Source organism: Gossypium raimondii, chromosome 4 (assembly GCF_025698545.1).
Source record: "Gossypium raimondii isolate GPD5lz chromosome 4, ASM2569854v1, whole genome shotgun sequence".
In the NCBI taxonomy this organism is placed as follows: Eukaryota; Viridiplantae; Streptophyta; class Magnoliopsida; order Malvales; family Malvaceae; genus Gossypium; species Gossypium raimondii.
Window position 1 is genome coordinate 12,708,932 of NC_068568.1, and position 18,474 is coordinate 12,727,405.

Genomic DNA, 18,474 nt, shown 5'->3' on the forward strand with positions numbered 1-18,474 from the left:
GGCGGTTAAAAATGGAGGGAAATATTTCATTAAGAAACGTTCAACCAACTCTTGCCATGTAGTCATGGAACCGAACTGTAGGGAGTTCAACCACGCTCATGCTCTATCTCTTAAGGAATATGGAATTAATCTAGGTCTCAAGGCATCCTCAGTCACCCCGACTAGTTTAAATGAGTCACACACTTCCATGAATAGCCGAAGATGATGATGTGGATCTTTAGTAGGAATCCCACTAAATTGACCCATATTTTGCGACATTTGGAACATGACCGGCTTCAGCTCGAAATGTTGTGCTTCGATTTCCTAATACTCAGATTGAGCTCGTTGAATAGAGGAATGGCATATTATTGAATGACACAGTTTCTGTCATCGGTAAGAATGATCGGATTGTGAGCATTATAAGCGAATGTTCTTCTTCTATTTTGGTTTGGATTTTCAAAATTCATGTCTTCAGTCCTTCTTTAGTTCGCTTGTCTTCTCCTTTGTCAGAAAGTCCTTTCAATTTCAGGGTCTATGGGGAGTAAGTCAATAATTTGATCAATACTCATAAACACCCGAAACAAACACAAAAAAATGGAATTAAAATTTAATAGAAAAAATAGACCAAAATGAAAAATTAACAATTTCACAAATAATGTCTTTTAAAACAGTCCCCGACAACGGCGCCAAAAACTTGGAACGACGGAAATGTGCAAGTGTACACAAACGCAACAAGTAATAAAGTGACAAGTAAATGTCGAGTTATCATAAATGTCGAGTTATCATACCCATAGGGACTGTGAAAAGAATTATTTATGAATGAAATTTTAAGAACACTTTGGTGAAGAAAAATATTTTGATTTGAAGAGGCGATTAAAAACTAGGATTTTAAAAAAGTAAAATAAATAAAAATACAATAAAAACGATTTAAAAATATGATTTTAACCAAGATGACACAACTTTGTTAGATTAATTACATTTCTTAACTTAGAATTACTAAACTCATGTTTATGTTGTTACGAATAAATTCACGGCAACTTGGTATTTGCTAAATTATGAACATACTTACCTACCAAAATCCATTTATCTCTTGATTATATCTCTATGTCAATTCAACCGATTAAACAAATTTTAATAAGCAAATGTGTTGATGCACATACATACTTATGAAATTAAAATAATCTCTTATACATATCTCTATGCCAATTCAAACAATTAATTCAATCTCATAAGCACACGAAAGATTACGTGAGGTAACAATTTATTTCTACCTTGAAAAAGTTTAATCACAATAATCTTGCAAGTTATGCAAGGCTAATGTATCGTTGGATACCGTTGCTAATTTAACCTTCACCTATTTTAGATGATTAAACATGCACTGATTAAAAATCATGTCAATTAATTATAATTTCAATCCGTTTAAATATTTAATTCATTAGTTACCTTACAATTGTTATGCAAGAATAACTTAGTCATGGTTTTACTTAATCAAACATCTTACTGATGCCTATAATAACACAAATACAATTTTAATAACTCAAGTAGATGAAATGCAATCAACCTAACACGAATTAAATTGAAGCCATATTAATTAAATTAAACATATCAACATCACAAATATTCATAGACATGTTCATAACAACAACAATAAATTTAAAAGGATAAGGAACAAGAATCAAATCCAGTGTTTCTCTGAGGCTTGACTAGTTTGCTCCACTCCTCCTTCTCCGCTTGTTCTTGTTGAACCAAAACTTCCAAAAACACTTGAATGCTACTCCAAATGGTGGTTGAATGAATCTTTTTCAAGAGGTGAAATCGGCAAGGGAATGAGAAAGAAAATGAAGAATAATGAAGAGAGAAAACTGAGAGAGAAGAGAAGCATGAATGGTTTTGAGATGTGTTTGAAGTGAGCAACCAATGAGGTATTTATAGGTTGAGAAGGCTGCTAAAAATAGCCAAAATCAGCATCCAAAGACTCCCCCCATGGCCGACCACACATGTGGCATGTTTGAAAATTTCAAACATGCTATTTTTAGGTAGGGGCAAATCTTGAAATGCATGAATAGTGGAGGGGTTTAAATGCAAATTGAAGGAGTTTTCAAGGGCCATTTTGCAAGCCAAATAATCAGCCAAACAAGTTGATTGGGTCAGCATGTGGGATGGTTTTGGGCTGTCCAGTGCTCGGTTAGATCAGCTTTCTCGGTTCAGCTCAACTAGGCCCCTTTTCATAATTAATTAATAATAATTTATTTAACTCAAATTAAATTGGATTAAAATTAAAATTAATTATATTATGAATTAATACACATAATTTGTACCGTCTTAGGCTAAAAAATTAATTCACCTTGATGCTTCAAAATTGCTTCTCGATTTTGCGCTTCTAGCAGTGTCTGTCGAGCCTTTTTCGCCCTTTGTGAAAATTTGTCGAAAATAATCAAAGTTAATCAAAATTTGATATAAAATTAATTAAAATTCAACATGTTCATAATTTGAGTGCAATTTAATTTTTATAATTATTATATATTTTTCGACAAGAATTTTACCGAAACTACATGAATTTGAGTTAAAAATGGCATGAAAAAGTGTGTATATTTTCGTGTTTCCAGTTATGTCATGCAAAAGTCGTACACCCAGTGTACCAAATTTTGGCTCTATTACCAAATGAACTCAAACTATCAGTACATCAAAGTATATAAGTCATGCACACATGAGTCATCACTTACTCAGGATTGAGATAAGTCACACTATGATCATCATTAGTAAAAAAATCCTTAAATGGATCTAGTATTCATTCTACTTTAGTTATGTCTGATGTACTGTTAGTCCAAATAGTCGCACCTATCTATTTTCTGGGAGTCATCTACTCTGATACCTAAAATAATGTATCTCCCCATTTGGATTTGATAAATGAAATATTAGTCTTTTAATCGATTTGCTCAATCTCGATTAGACTAAGGATTTGTTTAGATTATCTACTAATACAAGTTATCTTCTCGCATTATGATTTAACCACATGATGCAATTTAGTATTAGTTAAACGTTAAATAATCAATGATCTAGAATTTGCTTTCATTTTGTTTTTTATGCAAAAACCACTGAGGACAATATAAAAAATATATTAATGATAATGATGGAGTTTTATTAAACCAATATGTTTGATAAATTACAAGTTCATAGGCGTAAGTACTGCACTAAGGGAACTAGATCTGAGTAGGTTAAAGAATTAGAAAAGTAGCTCACCAAAAGTGTTGAGGAGTACTTGAAGATTGTTGAGGGGGCTAAGGTGAAGGCTACTATTGATTTGGATGTCATGTTGGGTAAATTCTAAACTTAACAATGCTCGGTATCCAAGTAGCCCATGGCCCCTTGTATTTGCGAAATTAAAATATAAGTTTTGTTTTAATGTTCTTGAGAATTTCAATGCACATTATCCCACTAATGTTAAGTAGGAAGCTTTTAAAGAAAACTCTCAAGCACTCTATCCTCTACCCTCAACTCATCATATTGTTAAAGAAAATGGCAAGGAGGAAAATGTTGTCATTAATGTTGTTGGCAATGAGGCTCCTCTTTACACTTCTATTAATCCTTTTTTATTGATAGTTCCTTTATTAATCCTTTTACGAGCAAGACCCCTTAAAATGTTTCTATTGATATTTTCTAGTGTAAGACTTTGCAAGCAAACCTATTATATTTAGGGTGAAAATGGTGGTTGGTTGCTGTAAGTGGTTTGAGTTTGTAGGTGTATATGCACATGATCTTAATGAATGGGATCCTAAGGGTGTAAGTAATATAGATTACTATGGTCAAAGTTAGATTATTCACCATAATGGATGGGAAGAGGTTTAACTTGATAACTTTGGCTCAAAATCTCATGTTGATTGATCATTTAGGTTGGTGTTGGAAGAGTGACTAGATGGTGCTCGTGTTGTGTATTTCCTAAGATCTCTTGGTTGTGAAAGTTAGGGTTATTTGTTGGGTAGAGACATGGTTTTTTGTTCAGTTTTCCACAAATGACACTAATTGTTAATACAAACTTTTGAGGTGGTACACAAAGATGTGTTAAGAGCCACTATTAGAGGTTTGAAAAGTTGTAGAGAGTTGGGTAGAGTTTTAATAAGGTATTGAGTGCTTGCCCTCTTCTTAAAGATATATGGGGTTTAAATAAAGGAGATTGGTGTTGGCTCCCTCTGGATAGATATCCTAAGGTTTGGGGGGTTATAGAGTGGTACCAAAAGAGCCTTGAAGTGCTCTACTAATATGTGATTGGATGAGACTTAACTCTATTCTTGTAGAGACAATGACAAACCCTAGAGAGACTTTATGGGATGTGATTGGAGGAGTTTTTGAGTGGACCCTGATATGAGCTGGTGGCGGCCCACGTGAAGAGCACATGGAAATATGACAAGTGCCTCTATAAGAAAGCTTTCCATGGTCAAAGTGGTTGACTTGGCAATACCTATGAGGTGGTTAAGTATAATAATATTGAAATTTGACTTTATATTAATATTTTTATATATGTAAATAAAATTAACTTGGGAACTTTTTTTATTTTATAATAAAAATTATATATTGGTTGCGTATATTATTATGTTATGTTAAATCCCCAAATTCAACTTTTGAAATTATCATGAAGGTGAGTTTAACTGGTTAAGTTGTAAAAGCAAAACATTAATCTGTTTATTATATTCTCAGGTTTATATTTATAAAAGAATATTGTTTAAGTGCATTCTTATTGAGGTGGGTCGGGCCGGGTTCGGGCTAGACCCAGAAAAAATTTTGGCCCGTGTTTTAGGCCCGGGCCCAATCGGGCTCGAAATATGGGCTTGAAATTTTGTCCAAGGCCAGCCCAGGAAAAAATTTCTAAGCCCGAGCCCGACCCGACCCGGCCCAGTTTTTTAATAAACACAAAAAAAATATTTTAAAAATAAAAAATAAAAAAGTATTTTAAAAATATTTTTAAAATTAAAAAAATATATATTTATTATATATTCAAGCCGGGCCAGGCTGGGCCCGGGCCAAAAAAGTGGTGCCCGAGGCTCGGCCTGTTTTCTAAACGGGCCTTGTTTTTTTGCCCAAACCCATATTTCGAGTCTATATTTTTATCCGAACCCTCCCATATTTTGAGCGGGCTGTCGGGCCGGACGTTCCTCTAATTCTTATCAGTTCACTAAAAGATTTTTCAAACTCAAGAAGCCATGCCTAATTCACGTCAACCTTATACCTTTTCTTATTTGACAAATACTTAATTAGAGGCACATCACTCACTTTTATCATGTTTATTTTGAGATATTCATTTCTATCCTTACTTTTTAAAATTATTTCATATAATTTAAACATTTCAGTGTCATTTAAATCTGCATGTCATACCACATAAGAAACAAATATAACCTTTACCTATGGGATTAAATAAAATAATATATATATTTAAAATCTTTGGAACAATTTTATCAGTTAATAGTTAATCACAAAATTGTTCCTCCAATTTCACTCTCCATATCACTAAAGCTGAAAATAAAAGCAGCAGGCAAATGTACCATCGATTACCCAAATAAATATTCACAAAAAATTATTCATCTACCACTGCTACATTGCTTAAGCCTAAATTTTAAAAATTGATCTAAATACTTTATATGAGACTAATTTGATTCATAAACACCTCTAACTATCCTTGAATAATTTTTCTGATAAAGGCAATTAAAATTTAATGTTAATACTTAATACTAAATATAAAATATTTTTAATATAAAGTTAAAAAATTTAAAAAAATAGCAACAAAAGTGGCAGCTCCTGTGACTCGTCAACGCGAAGCATGCGTAAACAGGCCGCTGCACTTAGCTTAGCTAGTCATTTGTCAGTCACTTACCAAACTGCTATTTTATTCCTAATAAAGCATGATGTGGTAAAACAGAAACGTGTAAACAATACACTTTGACACTCCATCATAATATTTACTGCAGCCTTGAAACCTCACATTTAGTCGCATTTACTGCTTAAAGCAAGTTCAATACGGATAAAGTCATAATAAATTTTTAGGGTTGGAATAAAATTTTAATTTTTTATAATTTATATTTTTATAATTTTTAAAATATTAAATTAAATTTTATAATTTTAAAAGGTTAAAGTATTATTTTATTTTATTAATTTAAAATTTTAAAAATTTTAAAAATTTAAATAATATTTTTATATTTTAAGAAAGTCGGAGACAATACCAGCCCTTTAGAATCGCCTTTGAGCCCCAATATAAAATTTGAGGCAATACATAAAATAAAATTTCGTCGTGATTTTTACATACCACCCTTTGATTATAGAAATTTAGTAAAAAAAAGTCATAAATTTATTTATTTTGTACTACTTCTATCAACAAAACTTTTCATTGAATTTTCATTTTCATAAAATGGAATAAGATAAAGTTATAAAAAGAAATAAAGGAATTTCTTTTAACATCTGTTTTAGTATTGATATTTGGAATGTTTGAATATTTATACATGGTAGGAGTGGTGCAGGTGACAACATCTTCCTTCAAAGCCTTACGTCAGCTTAATGTTGATTAGTAAGGAGTAAGGTGTCGTAAACATTTTATGCAATGATTCACATTTTAGTACTTACCGGTTTTAGAACACTTGCGATCAATTATTCCCAAGTCCTTTATTAATTTTCACAAATTTTAAGAAATATGTAACATTAAACTTCTTTAATATTTCAAACCTTTTAATCGCAAATTAAAAAGAAAACAAAGTGTTTAGAATGAATATATATATTAAATAAGAATTTATATTTGATGTACTCAAAACAATATAATTTTATAAAAAAGTATTATTATTTGAAAACAATGAATGCAAAGAAAGTCAATTTACGCTATGTGCATCCATAGTCCGTGACATTTTCAAGCTTAGAGCAGTATAACCCAGCATGCTCAGCTCCCTGCTATAAATCCCCGCTTTCCTCTCTTCATCTTTCATTCCTTCCTTCCACACCATTACTGCATGTGATCAACAAATTAAATTGACCCAAAGTTATCCCCCTCCCCCCAAAAAAAAAAATGGGTGTTAACTTGACCTCCATTAAGACCTCATCAAATGGAGCTTGGCAAGGTGATAATCCTCTCGATTTTGCCTTCCCATTGTTAATAGTTCAAACCACTTTGATTCTTGTCCTTAGCCGTTTCCTTGCTTTTCTTCTCAAACCCCTCCGCCAACCCAAAGTCATTGCTGAAATTGTTGTACGTATCTGGATTCTATGTATCTTTATATTAGTATTAAACTTGATGATTATGATGATGAATATTGATTCTATGTTTTCAGGGGGGGATTCTGCTTGGGCCCTCAGCTTTTGGTCGAAACAAAGACTACTTGCATCGGATATTTCCATCATGGAGTATGCCCATACTGGAAACCGTGGCAAGCATTGGTCTTCTTTTCTTCCTTTTCCTTGTAGGTCTCGAGTTGGATTTAAGCTCTATTCGTCGAACCGGCAAGAGAGCCTTCGGCATAGCACTTTCCGGGATATCCCTTCCATTCATCTGCGGCATAGGCGTTGCCTTTGTTATTAGAAAAACCGTTGAAGGAGCTGACAAAGTCGGCTTCGGCCAGTTTCTTGTTTTCATGGGAGTCGCACTCTCCATCACCGCTTTCCCCGTTCTCGCCCGAATATTAGCTGAGCTCAAATTGTTAACAACGCAATTGGGAGAAATCGCCATGGCAGCCGCCGCATTCAACGATGTCGCTGCATGGATTTTATTAGCTTTAGCTGTTGCTCTTGCTGGCGATGGCCCTGGTGAACAGAAAAGCCCCTTAATATCAGTATGGGTCCTCCTCTCGGGTGTTGCTTTTGTCGTTTTTATGATGATCGTAATCCGACCCGCCATGAAATGGGTCGCTCGCCGATGCTCACCCGAAAGAGATGTCGTCGATGAGGCATATATTTGTTTAACATTAGCTGGTGTAATGGTATCCGGATTCATGACCGACCTGATCGGGATCCATTCCATCTTTGGTGCCTTTATTTTCGGACTAACGATTCCTAAAGAAGGAGAATTTGCAGAGAGATTGATAGAGAGGATTGAAGATTTCGTGTCAGGTCTGCTCCTTCCGCTGTACTTCGCGTCCAGCGGGTTGAAAACCGACGTCGCTAAAATCAGCGGTGGGAGGGCTTGGGGACTACTGATGCTGGTTATATCGACGGCTTGCGCGGGCAAAATTATAGGGACATTCGCGGTGGCTCTGATGTTTAAAATGGCGGTGAGAGAGTCGTTGGCGCTTGGCGTTTTGATGAATACAAAAGGCTTGGTTGAACTCATCGTCCTCAACATCGGCAAGGAGAAGCAGGTGAGTGCGCATTATTCTTTATTTAATAATATTTTTATGACTTTTTTTTTCATTTTTAACTAATAATCATATTTATTTATTAAAAAATAATAAATAATAAATTTAAATTTAGTAATCAAAATAAATTTTAGGACTTAAATTTATAATTTTAGTTTAGAATCCATAATGAGAGAGGACTTTGATTTGAATATTAGAAATGATATTATTAAGATCAACAATAATAAGCTCGAAAGAATTAATCTTTATGGACGGTAAAATGGACATAGAAAATACTTTGATTCCACTAAAATTGATGAATAAATTACATATAAATTAATTTAATTTGTGTATAATTAAAATTATTCTTTTAATCAACAATTTTCAAATATTGAAGATAACATTATTAAGAACGAAAATCAAGAAATCTTAATAATTAATCAATATTAATCATAAAACTATTTTTTTGTCAATAAAAGTTGTGCTTTTTAAAAATAAATTAAATTAACTTTTAAAATTTTATTTTGACAAATTTTTTTTTGCCCTGATTATGATATATTTTCATCACATTGAAGAACCTGAATCTAAAGCTTTGCCGATCCTCTAAATTCGGAACCAGACACACTATGTCATGATGTCATGTTTTTCTTTTACATAATGTATAAGCACACGTAAGTGGGACTTGTATTACAAAGTTGAGATTTTTGAGTTACCCTTTGCCTCCTTCTTGACAACCTTGTGTCGGCCATTGCCATTTTAGACTAACACTCTATAGCGCTGAAATTTCAAATTTTGATGGTAAATAATTCTCCTACACGTCAAAGGCAAGTTATATATAGACTTCATTAGAGTTTGATTAATTTAAGATATATTGGACATAACGTGAAGTTTAATTCAACTAGTTGATATCATAATATTAATAAAAAAATGAGGTTAAAATAAAATTTTCCATTCCCACGACCAAGGAGGCTTTAGGACAAAATGGGACCCATTTTATACTACAATTTCTTTAGAAATATTAATGGTGTTGGACTTTGCAGGTACTTAATGATGAGGTTTTTGCTATACTAATTCTAATGGCACTCGTCACCACCTTTATCACAACCCCAACCGTTATGGCTATTTACAAACCGGCTCGTGGTTCGTCCGCTCTTACTCACCGGAAATTACGTGACTTGACCAACACCGATGAGTCAAAAGACGAGCTTAGGATCTTGGCTTGCCTCCATGGCCTTGGCAACGTACCCTCCATCATCACCCTCATTGAGTCAACACGAAGTACCAAAAAATCCCAACTCAAACTTTTTATTATGCACCTTGTGGAACTCACCGAACGTTCTTCTTCAATCATCTTGGTCCATCGTGCTCGGAGGAATGGACTTCCTTTCGTTAACAGACTTCGAAGGGGTGTGTGGCACGACCGAGTTACTGGAGCTTTCCAAGCCTACAGTCAACTGGGTCGAGTCTCGGTCAGACCCACAACAGCCATCTCTGCATTGTCTACCATTCACGAGGATATTTGCCATGTGGCCGAGACCAAAAGGGTGACGATGATCGTCTTGCCTTTCCACAAACAACAATGGACGGGAGAAGGTGATGAGCAGACGGTAGAAAATGTGGGCCACGGGTGGAGACTGGTTAACCAAAGGGTGCTAAAGAACGCACCATGTTCGGTTGCAGTGCTCGTGGACCGTGGGTTCGGGAACGGAGCCCTGACCCCTGGGCCCACTGCCACTACTACAGCTCAAAGTGTTTGCATATTGTTTTTTGGTGGAGCTGATGATCGTGAGGCTTTGGAGTTAGGTGGTAGAATGGCTGAGCACCCAGCAGTGAAAGTGACCATTGTAAGGTTCGTCGAAAACGAAGGATCGGAAAGAAATGGTGTATTGTTGAGACCTTCAGCAAGCAAGTCGAATGAAAAGAATTATAGCTTCTGCACTGCCAAATTGAACCCTGAAAAAGAAAAGGCAAGTCCTTTTAACTATTTTTATTAGATTGTTTTGACCTACGTCGGCTCTTCCGAGGGTCCTAGAGATTCAAAAATCAAGACATACTTGAGTACTGTCTCCTAACAAATTTATAGAATAGAATCGTCTCGAGTGATAGCTCTACTGGTAACACACTCCTTATCAATAATATATATTCCGTCTATTTAAGCATTTTAAAATGTTTTAATTTTGTGAATTCGTTAGAGTTCTCAGCAGAGATACAACTCTGACAGAAGATAATATTAAATTTGTTGAGCGTTTTAACATCTTGTAATGCCGCTAATTGGGTTATGCTAAGAAATGTTTTTTTTTTGGTTAAAACAGGAATTAGATGAGGCTGTAATAGCAGAATTCAAAAGTAAATGGGATGGAATGGTGGGGTATACAGAGAAGACAGCATGTAACATCATTGATGATGTGTTAGGACTGGGACAATGTGGGGATTATGATCTCATAGTCGTCGGGAAAGGGAGGTTTCCATCACCTATGGTGGCAAAATTAGCAGACCACCAAGTCGAGCATCCGGAATTAGGACCTGTAGGAGACTTGTTGGCCTCATCGAGTCACCGTGTTTTATCGTCGGTGCTGGTAATTCAACAGCACGATCCGACACATACTGAGGAGACACCAGCAACCAAAGTAGCTCAAGATGACGATGACGAGCTTAAAGGCGAAGTAACATCAGGTGTGGGAGAAATTTCAAAGGTCGTGTAAATTACAAATTTATAATGATATGGTAATGGTATATGTTTGAGTTGTATGACCCAAATTCTAAGAGATTATTTACAAGTCAAGTTAAATAAAATATATTTTCTTTCTAGAAAATTTAGTATTTATTAGTATAATATATTTAGCATTTGTTAGCATAGTTTATTTGACCTACTAATTTAGCCTATAAATAGGTTCTTTTACAACCTTAAAAATACACCATTAAAATTAGAACTCATAACACATTTAAAGAATTTTGTGTTTATGTTTTGATAGTTCTTTGTTTTTTAGGTTTTTCGGGGTTTAGTTTTTTATCTCTATCTTTTGTACTCTTCGTTCTTTTGCCATTATAGTAAAATTATCATTTCCCGCGGTTTTTTTATCCTCTTTGGAAGGGTTTTTCCACATTAAATTTGTGTGTTCAATTTCTCAATTTATTCCGCTATTTTTTGTTACTTATTGTTTAATCGGGTCAATCCTAATAGTATATGCAATAAATGTATAATATTCTTATTAAAAATAATAAGTAAAACCATCAATGTTTGGGTGCAGAAAGGCTTGCATTCTTTAATAATACATAAGTTCAAACCTTAGAAACGATGTTATTGAGAGGAACAAAAATAAATATTAAATACAAATTGTAAAATCAATATGAAAAAAAATATAAGTAAAAATTTATATTAAATTAGGCATTTATGCCATTTTTTTTAAATTAAGGAAATAGGTCGTTTTTGGATAGAGAGTATGAAAGCACACCAACCAACAAGATTTGGTTGCAATAAGGCACATTGCATTCTTTAAGAATACATAAGTTCGGATCTTAGAAACGGTGTTATTGAGAGGAATGACCATAAACATTAAATACAAATTGTAAAATCAACATGAAGAATAAAAAAAATATAAGTAAAATTTAGGTTAAATTAGGCATTTATGTCGTTTTTTTTTTAAATTGGGGAAATAGGTTGTTTTTGGAGAGTGTGTGAAAGCACTCCCAGCTGGACGAGCTTTCCTCCAAATGTCATTTCCCCAGTGGCTTTTTGAATGTTGGTAACGGTAAAATTTTAAGGGCCAATGGTAATTTTTTTCCTATATATACCAGGCCATTTTTTATTCTTTTCACTCAAATCCAACTCTCTCTATTCTTTCTAAACTCTCAACTCTCTCAATTTTCTCAAGCTTTGTTCTAAATTTTCCGATACACTTGTTTAAAAATATTATAGTTTTATTTAATTATTTCGTATGTTATTCGTTTCGATTAAATTTTCAAGAAATGACAAGCTCTCTAATTCGTTTCGATGACAAACACATTTCCGCCGCTTAAGCGATAATGGTAAGACAAAATTCTAAATTTCGTTAGTTTCAATTAAGTTAAATTTAAATTTTTTAATTTTTTAAAATATTTTAAATTAATTTATTTTTCGATGTAAATAGGCGGATGATTGTGCTTTGGAAGGGTTCATACATAACTTGTCAAAGAGCCTAGACACCAAAATTCGTGGTTACTTGCAAGACGCAGGATTCTTGCATGCGTCTCGTATGCTCGGGGGATGCAAATTTGATCCTACACTCATCAGCGCGTTAGTGGAAAGATGGAGACTCGATACACACATTTTTCATCTTCCATGTGACGAGTGTACAATCAAACTCGAGGACGTAGCTTTACAACTTGGTTTACCAATGGATGGGTCAGTCGTTCCCAATAAAGAGGACCTTTGCGATGCACTTTTGGGGAAGGTGCCGAATAAGTTTCAAGGTGGTCGGATAGATATGAAGTGGTTGGAAACCAATTTCAAAGATCTTCCTCTGAACGTGCCCAACGACGGTAAAGAACAATACACCCGAGCATTTATTCTGAGGTTAATTGGGGACATTCTAATGTCTGATAAAACTCGAAATATGGTAGACATAATGTGGCTACTACACCTAGCTGACTTCAAAGGATGTGGACGACTGATTTGGGAATCAACCGTGTTGGCCATGTTGTATCGAGAGTTGTGTCGAGTGACGGAACTGGATAAGATGTCAATCAGTGCTTGCCTGCTCCTGCTGCAGTCATGGGCGTGATGGCGACTACCATTTCTACGTCCCCAAGTGAATGACTCATATACGATCCTATTAGTGACAAAGTAAAACTTATTTGATAATAATATGTAGTTAGTATAATAAATGTTGTTTATTTATTATATGTTTGAATTAACATATCGCTGAAGTGGAACTATGGGTCGAGTTACGTGTAACTATCGGAGCAGCTCAAAGATATTTGGCTGCTGTTAGATCAACGCTCGAAAGCCAAAGTTAGCTACTATTTTTTTCAAACCTATAATAATTACGCAATTATTTGTAATTTAAAATTCCGTACATAACATAAATTACAATTGTGCACTGTAGTTTGAATAGATGCCATATGCCGATCCAAATATCATAGAATGCATCCCGCCAGAATTTTTGGCCATTTGGAGCATGTGAGACGTGAAGGTTCCATTGATAGTGTACGTGACGGTGGAGATGCACGACTCAAATTGAGTGATGCGTTAGTTCGGGTAGAGGAAAAAAAATTTGTTGCCATCGCGAGACATGTGAGTACTACATAAGCTGGATCTACAGGGAAAGACCGACAAGAATTGGCAAGATTACCACAAGGAGTACATCGATATTTGGGATCGTAGGATGAAATTCTTACCCATCCGCGAACCCTTTTTCTCATCAAACACGACGACCTGTTTGGAGTAAATACCCTGGTTAAGAGTCCTCAACAAACTATATCTGCTATCGATGGAGACAAGGAGTAGGCAACTTTGTTAGAAGATGCGACAACGACCGTCCTAGCAACGTAGACATAGGAGGTGACACGACGGGTTCATCTCTGGCTCCGACCAAACAAGCGCCACTGATGTCCATGTCATATCTTGGTCAGTTTACTTCACTTATTCCTATTCATTTCACTAACCCCGTGTTTTTTCTCAAGCACTACACTATGCACCACCGTAACATTCTATATCTACACCTCCCGTAGGTACGTTTTTTGGAGCACCTCCATCCCTAACATTCTACATCCTCATGCCGACGCCAATACTGACGCAAATGCTGACACAGATGTCGACGCATGTAATGACACCAATGGCGACACTAATATCGTCATCAATGCAAGTATCGATGCCCAGGTCAATGCAAACGTATCTGGATTTTGCAACATTATATGGTTATTCATTGATAGTGTCATAAACACCCACCAAGTCATTATTTTATCGAGGTGGGTCATTGATGCAACCACCTTTTCATGGAGTGGAGGACACAATGAGAGGCTAGGATGACACCACACTCAAGCATAGAGGAAGGAAATGAAGACGAAGATGAAGATGACGATTGAAATAAAGATGAAGATGAAGACGACGGTTGAGGTGAAGATGAGTCCGAGGGTAGAGGTGAAGACGAAGAAAATGAGGATAATGATCACGACCAAGAGAAGGAGTCGACACTAGTAGTTGTGCACAGAAATCATATATGAACCGACCAGCCACCGCCTTGTGGCACACATTTGGCCCAATGACGCCGATGATGTATTTCTCATTTACTTATTGTGTTGTAAATATAATTGACATCAATAAAAAAATGATCAGTTTTTGTATATATTTATATAGCAACTCATATTTGTATTTTTTAAATTCTAATGTAAATTATACAGAATTTTCCAAGTATAATATTTTATATGAAGTATGTAACTTTGGTTAGGTACCTTTATCGAACTAGCGATTAATAAAGGTACAGAGACTAAATAGTAAAAATGGTAAAAGTTCAATCGCCAGAGAAATTGTAATTGATATTTGAAGTAACGTTTAAAGTAATAATTTTCCACTATATAAATATTAGTAAACTGTGGCAAATACAATTGAAATACAAAAAAAAAAACAGAGAATTGATGATGTATTTTACACAAAAAAATAAGCATTTTAATTAATTTTTTAGGTCTAATAAAAATGAATGCTAATGACGTTGAGGTCTCAATGTATCCCTAAATACATATTGGGAAATTTGGACAACCTTTTGGGACGCGATGCAACTTCATGTTTGGGACCAACTCGAACGGGACGCTGGACACTGGTGGCCACATACTCTCATCTGGGATGGGTGAGAATTCAGGTTTTCATACATTATGCATGTGTTCTAGTCTGTACACATCGTCAATATAAAGTGTATACTCAATTTGTACATTCACATGTGACAATTACATATGCACATGAGAATCGAAATACCTAGAATCTTCTACAATCGCAAGTCCCTTCTGGTAGGTCGACATGGTATGATGCCCTTGATTGGGCCTAATGTACTCCGTGACCCAAAATCTCAGATTTGGATGCGAGTGAAACAGTACATACATAATATGCACTCTCACTATATTTCGTCTAATTTCTTTCATAACATTCTCGCACCAAACGTGACCGTCCGCTATTTGCCCAGCATATGTCACTGTTTGCTTTAGAAATAAGGCAACTAGGCGAAAGTATATTTCTTTGACAATTGAGGTTATCAGCAAATGACTTGTTCCCTTTAGCATAGAGTTGATGCATTCAGCTAGGTCCGTTGTCATGTACTTATACCGTAGACCCCCGTCATACAATTACATCTACTGTTCATAGGGTATGATGGTGAGGTAGTCTAAAACGATGATGTTGATGGAGCGTAAGTTATCCAACATTTCATGAAAACGATGTTGGACGAGCTCGTACCCTTTTGAGAAAAGTATATCAATGAATGCAAAAAATACACGATGATATGTAGTTTAGCATGATTACAAATAAAGGGGAAACTACGTACCCATGTTAATGTATTGATCTCGCTCACTTTTCGAAGGCAATTTTGAGTGGTAGTTGGAGCCAACATGCCTTATACAGTATCTAGGTGGGTGAGATCCCAAAGGCTACCCTGTCGCTCTATAGCGGACAAGATTTCAATTCCCTTGTCGGATATGACACATATGTTGGGCTGCAGGCAAACGTAACAACACAATCGGCTAAGGAAGAAATCTCAATCATTTGCTTTTTCGGATGCAATTATTTCAAACACTACCGGTAGAATCCTCCGATTACCATATTGGGCAATGACCATCAATAATTGATGTTGATACCTCCCATACAGCATGTGTCGTTAATTTGCACCAAAGGCTTGTAGTGCCAGAAAACTTTCTTACATTGATCGAAAGTCCAAAAGAATCAGTGAAATACTCTTTTCTCAAGGACCAAATGATCGTCGAAGTACGTTGGATGCATTTCTAGATTGGTTACGGAACTTGGTATGTGCCAATACAGTACCTGACACCATTTCCGTAAATCATTGTACGACCTGTCCCAACCGTGATGCAACTTATCCATAGCCTTTTGTTTTGCGACTCATGCTTTGTAGTACGATGGCGTGTAATCGTACTGGCTACGAATGTTGGCAATCAACATCCGGACGAGAATCTTAATACTCACCTTCACCATAGGTAGAATAATATTAGATATCATATTAGAGTATAGCTTCAGATGATTCTAACTTACTCCTGTAAATTACGAGTTATAGTTACGTTATTGAAGAAAACAAAAACCCCGAAGGTCACATTACGTCAGAAAATCAGGTGATTGCATCATGCACCTGCTGCAACACAAGTATGTGGATTGGAATACTTCTTTATCATCTACAAGCCCATCTTCTTCTAAATGTGATGATTTTTCATTTGCACCTTTCGTCGCACATTGCGCACTTTCCTTCGAATTTTTTCGAACGAGATTTTGTGATGTAATAGTTCATGCCATTCTTAAAGTTGTATCACTTTAGTGTAGCAAGAAAAACATTTTTGTTAGGGTGTTCCATGCCAACTTCCAATACTCGGGCATTTGACAATGAGCATACATGGCCAGGTGCTCTATGTAGTAGCTGCGGAACTTTAAACCACCCTCAACAAAGAGGTTGATGTTGGTCATATGAGGCGGAGGTTCATATACCTTAATCGAGGATCTAGATTCGGAGCATTGTTCGAACCGTCATCTTCAGAATCGTAAGGTTCTGAACCTACTCTGATTTAGAAAAAAAGTGCTTCTTTCGAACCATCCGGGCTAGACTTCTAAATTGGATCGAGGTTTGACTTTGATATGTCAACTGCATCTGCTGCCTCTTCTTCCTCGGCTGCATCTTCTTCCTCATCTGTGTCTTCATTGTTAACTTCAACCAAAGGGTTCGATGTATATTGCAAGACCTAATCTTAGGGAGTAAGTCATCAGTTCTTCTATACCCTCAGTGCCTGACAAAAGTTGCATTGAATTGCCACTCGATGTAGGTTGATGCCCCCAATATAAGTGCTTTCGCCCCAATACATCGATTCGCTGAAGTTGAAATCATACACACTGATTGAATGTCGTGTCCAGTGTCTTGGTTCGGGTTGTGCTCATACCGCAACTGATAGTGGTCATCGAAGTTAAATCGGTGCCAGGAATGGAAAAGTGTCTACTTATTGATTCTTTGGAGACATCATAATAGGAGCTTTGTAGCAAACCAGTGAACCAACTGCACAACCGTGTAGTAGGACTTTCTACTTCAGTTTCGGTTCTAACATTAGCCGTAACGGTGGCTGAAGATGGATCAGCTCCATCAACCTTAACAAATTCGACATATAACTCCATTACAACATTTTCGCTTGAGTAGTACGATGATATGACCACTTCCAGCTTGAGCTCACCTTTTACTTCAAATAGCTCATACTTAAAGGGGTCAACCGATGCAAGATATCTACATTACAAGCTCGAAATTCTTCCCTGGCTCGAACCCCCAACTTTCCTCCTGATTCTAGTCTATAGCTCATGTAATTGAATGATACAGTTGAAAGCCAATTCCACAGACTGGGCTCCTACAAATACTACCTTAACTTCCGTATTACAGATTTGACCGTTGTAGTAAATGACGGATTTCACTCGTCGACTAATTTAAATTTAAAACGAATTGGATATTTAGAACAAAAAAATCTTTAGATGGTTATCCACAGAAATGTAGACGACACTTGCAACTCAACTCTTCAATGTTTGATATGAATTTTTTGTGTGTCTAAGTTCTGAATATTTTGGTACTTTAATAGAAAAGTAAAATAAGGAGAGACGAAATGTGTGCTTCAAAATCCATTTTTGAAGACGCACTTTCGTCGAATAATAATAATGAAACACTCTTCGGTGCTAAAAAATACATGTCACAAATTAAATAATTTCATCAAATACGTGCTTCAGAATATATTCAATGCCTCAAAACGTATATATCTAATTAAATAAATGACCTATATATCTAATTTAGTCAAAATTTTATGAAGAATCATATTATATTCTTGTCAGAATGATGATCATCAAAGCCCTAGCCTAATATACTCTTTTTATTATTAAAAGAAGTTGTTAAATCATATCATATTTGCCTAGATTGAATTCAAATTATCTGATACTCACTATCTTCATTAGTTAAATGAACAAACAAAAGCGACAAACAAG

At 35.5% G+C, this 18,474-nt stretch overlaps 2 protein-coding genes across 2 annotated transcripts; both read left to right on the top strand.

Annotated features, from left to right (window-relative positions):
- Positions 1-6,928: 6,928 nt before the first annotated feature.
- LOC105780834 (cation/H(+) antiporter 20) lies at positions 6,929-11,092 on the top strand. Its single transcript, XM_012605352.2, has 4 exons — positions 6,929-7,198; positions 7,281-8,303; positions 9,320-10,246; positions 10,592-11,092. The coding sequence occupies exons 1-4, from the start codon at positions 7,019-7,021 to the stop codon at positions 10,979-10,981; spliced, it is 2,520 nt and encodes an 839-aa protein (XP_012460806.1). The 5' UTR covers positions 6,929-7,018; the 3' UTR covers positions 10,982-11,092.
- A 1,560-nt stretch (positions 11,093-12,652) lies between these two features.
- On the top strand, positions 12,653-13,039 carry LOC105779030 (protein MAIN-LIKE 2-like). The gene has a single exon (XM_012602783.1). The coding sequence runs from the start codon at positions 12,653-12,655 to the stop codon at positions 13,037-13,039; it is 387 nt and encodes a 128-aa protein (XP_012458237.1).
- The last annotated feature ends 5,435 nt before the right edge of the window (positions 13,040-18,474 follow it).